The sequence below is a fragment of the Mus caroli genome, chromosome 11, assembly GCF_900094665.2.
Source record: "Mus caroli chromosome 11, CAROLI_EIJ_v1.1, whole genome shotgun sequence".
In the NCBI taxonomy this organism is placed as follows: domain Eukaryota; kingdom Metazoa; phylum Chordata; class Mammalia; order Rodentia; family Muridae; genus Mus; species Mus caroli.
The window spans coordinates 910,827-918,208 of record NC_034580.1 but is presented as its reverse complement, the minus strand read 5'-3'; the positions used below and the strand labels follow the sequence as shown (position 1 = coordinate 918,208).

At 50.0% G+C, this 7,382-nt stretch overlaps 1 protein-coding gene across 1 annotated transcript; it reads left to right on the top strand.

Moving 5' to 3' along the window:
* The first annotated feature begins 1,007 nt into the window (after window positions 1–1,007).
* On the top strand, window positions 1,008–5,343 carry Mtfp1 (mitochondrial fission process 1). Its single transcript, XM_021176968.2, has 4 exons — window positions 1,008–1,459; window positions 2,145–2,272; window positions 2,625–2,857; window positions 4,449–5,343. The coding sequence occupies exons 1-4, from the start codon at window positions 1,393–1,395 to the stop codon at window positions 4,519–4,521; spliced, it is 501 nt and encodes a 166-aa protein (XP_021032627.1). The 5' UTR covers window positions 1,008–1,392; the 3' UTR covers window positions 4,522–5,343.
* The last annotated feature ends 2,039 nt before the right edge of the window (window positions 5,344–7,382 follow it).

The following is a 7,382-nucleotide window of genomic DNA, read 5'->3' as shown; positions in this document are numbered from 1 at the left end:
CGGTGCAGCGGGTACTAAATGGGAGGGAGGCAGAAGGTTAGCGTCACGTGGCTTTAGGGACCGTCTCCTAATTCCGCTCCAGCACTCTACCTTCCCACCCGCGCCGGGCCCTGTCCCCGCTGACCCACAAGTTTCAAGAAGACACGGGCTGAAAACAGTGGCTTCCGAAGGGAGTCGGTATACACCTTTCGGATCTAAAAAAGCTAAAAAAGAGCTGTGCAAAGCTAGATAAGACCCTGTTCTTTTTTTGTACTGTATAGTCCCCGACCAGGCCTGAAACTCCCTGTGTAGACAGGGCTGGTCTCGAACGCACACAATACTACCTGTTTCTGCCTCCTATATTCTGAGATGAAAGCATGCAACACCCTGCCTGGCTTATAAAAGATCTAAGGCCATATTTATTTGTATTTATCTGTGTGTCTCATGCGTGAATGTATAGGTGTGTGTGTTTGGGGGAGGTGGGTGCTGCCTGTGGAAGCCAGAAGTGTCAGATTCCCCCGAGGTGGAGTTACAGATGGCTGTGAGACACCCGTGTAGATGCTGGGACTGGAACTCGGGCCCTCTGGAAGAGCTGTAAGCGCTATTAACCACTGAGCCATCTCTCCATTTTCACCCATTTTGCTTTACAGACGTGGTCGTTGGGACCGGGGTGGGGGTGGGGATGGGGGTGGGGGGAGGGGCGGTGTGTGTGTGTGCGCGGGGGAGGAAGTGGCTTACATCTACTAGGCGGCCCAAGTAGGATTTGTCTCTAGGGGCCATAGCATTGGCCCTCTGAAATCCCAGAGGATTCAGAGTGCTTTTTCCCCTTGTGATAACTCCCCAGCTCCCTTTTCCTTTTTAACAGTTGCATGAGTCAGGAGAGTGGCTGTCCTCTTTGTGTCTCTATTTCCCTACTGTAAAGTAGGACCGGACGCTAGGGCCAGAGCTCTAGGAAGCAAACTTGAGTCTACTGAACACATGATGACTGTTATAATTAATTAGTCCTTGCGACCGTCTAAGGCAGTGAATGCTGGCACGCCTCCCATTTACACACGAACCGCGGCTCAGAGAAATACACCTTTCCTAGAAGCCGCACACCTAAGAAGATTCCATTCTCCGATTGGAACTCTGACCTATTTAACTCCAAAAACTAGTCATATCTGGGAGAGTTTTGCATTAACTGCTCAGAGAAAACAAGACCGTCTGTCTGCAAAACCCAAGCCTAGGAGAGGGGTTTGGATGTTGTATAAGGCAATTTTCAGACACTCCCTACAGTGGCGTTAGCGACAGCGGGACCTGTCCTTCAGCCTCGGACTACTGGCGGGTTCTTGCCTGGTGTTAGCCAAGTGCTAGTGGAGACACAGTTGTGGTGAGACTCTAATCTGCAGTGACTCCAACCTTGCCGGGGAAGTCATGTCGGAGCAGCAGCGGCAGGGCGCCGAGCGCGACCTCTACCGGGACACGTGGGTGCGCTACCTGGGTGAGCGTGGGAGTGACAGACGCAGCGACCCCACCACTCCCGGGGCGTGGGGAGGGGGGAAGCAGTGGACTGGGTTGCCGATCTGGAGTCTGAAAAGGGGCTTAGTTCTTATTCGGCTTGGCCTGGAGACAGGGCTCAGGAGAAGGCTAGGGACTTGTCCAAGGTCACACAACCCTGTGGGTTCAGATCTGTCCACGGGGCTCTTCTGGAGGCACAAACCGAGTGTGTGGGTTGCCCTCTGCCATGACCGTGCACTAGCCATGGCGTCATAGGATCTGGACTCCTAGCAAGTCTGCCTTTCCCAGGCTCTTCCTAAGCTTCAGTTTTCTCTTCTGTAAAAAGGGCTGAATGCGAGGCACTCCTGTCGGGTGCTGACTGTAAGAGCGGGCTGAGGTAAGGCCTGGCACTTGATTGATACTGGTCAGCGGAGCCCACCCTCAGTGATTCGGTGGCCTCCGGGTCACCTCCCTGGTGCAGATCCCCAGAACCACGGCTGGGGACTTTGATCAGTGAGCCATGAACTTCATTGTTGGTGTCAGTCCACGGGCCTAGAAACCAACAGGTAAAGTTCCTTGACTGAGGTCACCTGCCGCACTGTAGTTTAGCAGGTTAGGGTTAGAAGCAGCTCTCTGTGTAGCGCCCCCTTGTGGAAAGGGCCGGAGAGTTAAATGCCTTTTCCCTCCAGGCTACGCCAATGAGGTGGGGGAGGCTTTCCGCTCTCTGGTTCCTGCAGCTGTGGTGTGGTTGAGCTATGGAGTGTCCAGCTCCTATGTCCTGGCCGATGCCATAGACAAAGGCAAGAAGGCAGGAGAGGTGAGTGTTAGTTAACCCTTTCCAACCCATCCTAGTGTGGGTGGTATGCAGTCTTGCAGTGGGGACAGCCCTATCCCCGTTAGCGTCTCATAGTGCAGTCCATAAGCTAATCTTGTTTGTAGATGTTCATCCCCACCCGACCAAACCATTTGGGTAGGAGGTGACAGTTGGTACCTCTCCTGGATGTGGGCAAATCACCCCCAACCCTGAAGGTAGTACAGCCCAGTCCTCCTCCCAGCTGCCTTCTACCCTACTACCTCGGCTTGCTCTTCCTCCTTGGTCTACCGGCATGCCTCTGTCTATAGGTTTCCTACCTCTGCCCAGCTGGGCTAAATGTCTTTGTACCTTTCAGGTGCCAAGCCCTGAAGCAGGCCGCAACACCAGAATGGCCCTGGCTGTGGTCGACACCTTTGTGTGGCAGTCTCTGGCCTCTGTGGCTATCCCAGGCTTCACCATCAACCGTCTGTGTGCTGCCTCTCTCTATGTCTTGGGTACTATGACCCACTGGCCCCCGACTGTCCGCAAATGGACCACCACCACACTTGGACTGCTGGCCATCCCCGTCATAATCCACCCCATCGACAGGTAGGGGCCTTTCTGGTCTCAGGGACCAGTCACTTTGCAAGTAGAGTTAGGCTGTGAACTGTGGGCACAAAACGGGGGCAGCAGAGGCAGGGTTGAAGTAGAGAGGCCATCTGTGCTCTTACCAGATAGAGCGGCAGAGCGGCAGAAAAGGAAGCAGAGTGCCTTATGGGTACTGGACAAAGGTCAAGTAAATTCACAGAAATAAAGACCAGTGCTGCAAAATAGCCAGAGTTAGCCAGGAGTGCTGGATTGACGGGAGCTGATAGCAGCATGAGTCAAACTCAGTTTGCTAGGTAAATACAAAATAAAAGTCTTGGGATGTTTTCCGCACGGCTGGATCTAGGCATCTGAGTGCTACTGCCACACAGCATCATCCTTTATCTATCCTTCATCTTCCCAACCTTCATCCATCCTTCAGCATCTCTCCCCATCCCGTCCTTGTGGGTTTCACTCTCCTGCCATGTCCCAGTGACTCATGGTGTCCTGTCCCTCACAACACCTTACGCCCCATTAAAACTTCTCCATAGTGAGAGTCAAGATGCCAAGGAAGATTCTCATTGGCTCCCTCGGATGGAAGAGTCTCATTGGCTCCCTCGGATGAGGGCCCGTGTCTGAGCAGTTGTCCTTCTGAGTAGCCAACCCTGTGTCTTGCGCTTGCTTTTAGCACTAGAGGTAGGACCAGACTGGAGAGAATGCTCAGTGGATACAGCACTGTCTGCTCTTCCAGAAATCCCGAGTTCAATTCTCAGAAAAGACACCATGGCTCACAACCATCTGTAATGGGGTCTGATGCTCTCTTCTTGCATGCAGGTGTTTACGCAGGCACAACATGCATATACATAAAAAATACAGAATTTTGGTTTTTTTGTTTTTTTAAAAAAGATTTATTTATTATTATATGTAAGTACACTGTAGCTGTCTTCAGATACCCCAGAAGAGGGCGTCAGATCTCATTATAGATGGTTGTGAGTCACCATGTGGTTGCTGGGATTTGAACTCAGGACCTTTGGAAGAGCAGTCAGTGCTCTTAACCACTGAGCCATCTCTCCAGCCCCTGTTTTGCTCTTTTGAGATAGGATTCTCTGTATAGCCCTGCTGTCCTAGAACTCACTCTGTAGACCAGGCTGGCCTCAAACTCAGAGATCCACCTGCCACCTGCCTCTGCTTTCCAAGTGCTGGGATTAAAGGTGTGTGCCACCACTGCTCAGCTACAGAAATTATTTTTTAAAAAATCTAAGAGAGGGAGGGAGGGAGAGAGAGAGAGAGAGAGAGAGAGAGAGAGAGAGAGAGAGAACCTCAGTGGTGGCAGGGGTAGGGTGGAGGGGAGCCTAGCTTACCCTGAACCTCACGGTGAGTCCTTTACCCACTGTGCCTCAATTTCTCCAGCTGTAGAAAAAAAAAAAGAGGAAGATGGCTGTTATCCTTGGGGGGAGGGGTGTAAGCATGACTTCCTTAAGGGAAGAGAATAATGGAAGGTATCTTGACATGGTTGCTGTTGGTACCATGCATCGAGAGTCTTTCCCCTAGCCCTTGTGTCTCCTGCATCTCCTCACCCTTGGCTACCTGCTCACCAGGCCTTCTCTCTCTGTAGGTCAGTGGACTTCCTCCTGGACTCTAGCCTGCGCAAGCTGTACCCGTCAGTGGAGAAGCCCAGCACCCCCTGACCCTGCCCTGTGCCTTGCCTGGGGTCGGCCCACTCACATCAAAGAATGTGGATACGTGGCTGTTTGGGGTCCATGGCACTGCCATCTGGGTGGGTTCACATTGATGGGAGCTTAGAGATGAAGGCCCTGAGGAGTAGTGGCAGTGAGTTCCGAGGTGGGACCCAATCCTGTCTGCATCAGTGGCCACGGTTGTGCTGAGTGGGAACGAACCCTGGCTGGGCTTGTCTTTTGAAATCTTTTTTTTAAAAGTATTTATTTTATATGTATAAGTGTTTTACTTGCATGTCTGTATGTATGTGCAGAACCCTTAGAGGTTAAAAGAGGTGATTAGACCCCTCTGGAACTGGAGTTAGGGATGGTTGTGAATCACCATGTGGGTGCCGAGAACTGAATCTGGTTCTTCTGCAAGAGCAGCAAGTGCTCTATTCACTAAAGCACCTCTCAGCCCCAGGCCCTGCTGATGGGGAGTTATGTCCTCCTATGGGAGAGAAGAGTACTAAGGCCATTATATCCTCCCATGGGAGAGAAGAGTACTAAGGCTCTTATGTCCTCCCACGGGAGAGAAGAGTACTAAGGCCCAGAGAGGGCGGGGAATACTCCTGAGATCATGGGACAAGTGAGAGCCAGTCTTCTGGCTATTCTAAGTCACTTTGTGGTAGTGTGGCTGAGTGACTTAGGGAAAGATACAGAGGTACAGCATTTGGGACACTCAGGGCAGAGTCTCTGGCCAGCCTGTTCCTGATGCAGGAGCTTCTGGGCCTGGTTGAGAGGCAGGACAATCACAACCCAAGTGCTAACCTAATAAAACTTTCAAAAATGGCATCTTCTTTTCTTTTCCTCTTCCTGGGGATAAGCAGGGTTGCGATCACAGCACAGTGCTTCCTCTGGAACAGGTAAACTGAGGGAGAAGTTGGCTGGTCTCCTGGCTCTGCAAGAAGGGCTATGGGGAGAACAAGGGAGGGGTGTGTTCAAGCCTGTTCAAGAGCAATATCAGATCCAAGGAAAAGAAAAAGGGGGAAAAGGAGTCAGAAATGAAGGTCTAGGTGGAGAGAAGTGGGAGGTGTTTGTGTTGTGGGTGGGGTGGTGCCTTAGGGTTTCATCGCTTGGAACAGACACCATGACCAAGGCAACTCTTATAAAGGCAAACATTCAGACTGGCTTACAGTTTCAAAAATTTAGTCCATTTTCATAGCAGGAAGCATAATAGCATGCATATAGACATAGTGCTGGAGAAGGAGCTGAGAGTTCTACATCTTGATCTAAAGGTAGCCAAAAGACTGACTGTTCCACAATGGGTGGAGCCTGAGCATAGGAGGAAACCTCCAAAGCCCATCCCCAGAGTGACACACTTCCTCCTACAAGGACACACCTCCTAACAGTACCACTCCCTATGGGCCAAGTGTATTCAAACCACCACATTCCACTTCCTGGTCTCCAAAGACTTGCTCAAACACATGAGCCTATGGGGGCCATACCTTGCCATAGCATAATGCAACATATTTTTAGTCCAACATATTTTTAGTCCCATAGTCTATCACAGTCTCAATATTGTTTTAAAGTCCAAAGTTCAAAGTCTCTTCCAAGACTCAGGTAATCACATACTTAACTCTAATCTAGAAAATCAAAATAAAAAAGCAGATCACATACTTCCAACATATCATGGTACAGAATACACATTATGTCACAGTGGGGAAATACTGGACCAAACCAAGATAAAAACCCAGCTAGACAAACTCCAAGCTCTGCATCTCCATGTCTGATGTCCAACTCCTTTCAGCTTTGATGACTGCAATACACTTCTTTTTCTTGGGCTGGTTCCACTCCCTGTTAGCAGCTTTTCTCGACAGGTGTCCCATGGCTCTGGCATCTCTAACATTTTAGGATCTCCAAGGCAACTTCAACTTCACAGCTTCTTGTTTCAGTGTCTGGGATCCACACATGATCTGAACTCCTCCAAAGGGCTTGGGTCACTTCTCCAGCTCTGTCGTCTGTAGCACTCTAGGCTCTGCTTGATTCCACTCCACTGCTGCTGCTGTTCTTGGTGATCATCTCATAGTACTGGCATCTCCAAAATGCTGGAGTCACTTTGACTAGACTTCACCAATGACCTCTCATAGGCTCTTCATGATGCCAAGCCTCAGCTCCTTTGCATGACCCCTTCAGTCCTGGGCCATCAACTTCAAAGGAGGCTGCACCCTCACCAATGGTCTTCCCTGGCCTCTCACGGTACCGAGCCTCAGCTACTATCCATGACACTTTCTTGCCTTCAAAACTAGTACCACCTGGGTGACTCTTAACACGTTATCAAGTCCAGCTGCAGCATAAGGTATGACCTTGGCTATCTTTGGAACACAGCTTCTTTGTGCTCTCAGAAAACACTTCCCAGAATATTTCACCTCAGTGATACTGGTCTCTTCTTCATTCCAACTAATTTCTTAGTTCCAGATAACAAGCATCAATTGTCCTAGTAACCCCTTCTATTCTTTACTCTAAATCTAAAGCCACGTGGCTGAAGCTGTGGAGTTGGGCTGCAACATGCTCTCCTTGTTCTATTACATTATTACCAGCTTTCTGTTTTCAATGAATTTATTCTCTAACTAAGCTTGGCTATCCTGGAACTTGCTCTGTAGACTGACTTTAAACTCAGAGATCTGCATGCCTATCTCCTGAGTGCTGGGATTAAAGGCTTGATCCACCGTGCCTGGATGGACGTAAGCTTTTCTTTACTTGGAACTTTCTCTGTAGCAGGCTGGTCCTGAACTCAGAGATCTGCTTGTATCTGTCTCCTGGGATTAAAGACATGTACCACCATGCCTGGACCTAAGCTTCTCATAGCCACTATGCCTCGAGATTCAAATCAA

Excerpts from the sequence above, each read along its gene's own strand:
- Mtfp1 (XM_021176968.2), top strand. The coding sequence starts at position 1,393 with ATGTCGGAGCAGCAGCGGCAGGGCGCCGAGCGCGACCTCTACCGGGAC. Across the intron at positions 1,460-2,144 it reads CACGTGGGTGCGCTACCTGG|GCTACGCCAATGAGGTGGGG; the intron begins GTGAGCGTGGGA and ends TTTTCCCTCCAG. Across the intron at positions 2,273-2,624 it reads AAGGCAAGAAGGCAGGAGAG|GTGCCAAGCCCTGAAGCAGG; the intron begins GTGAGTGTTAGT and ends TGTACCTTTCAG.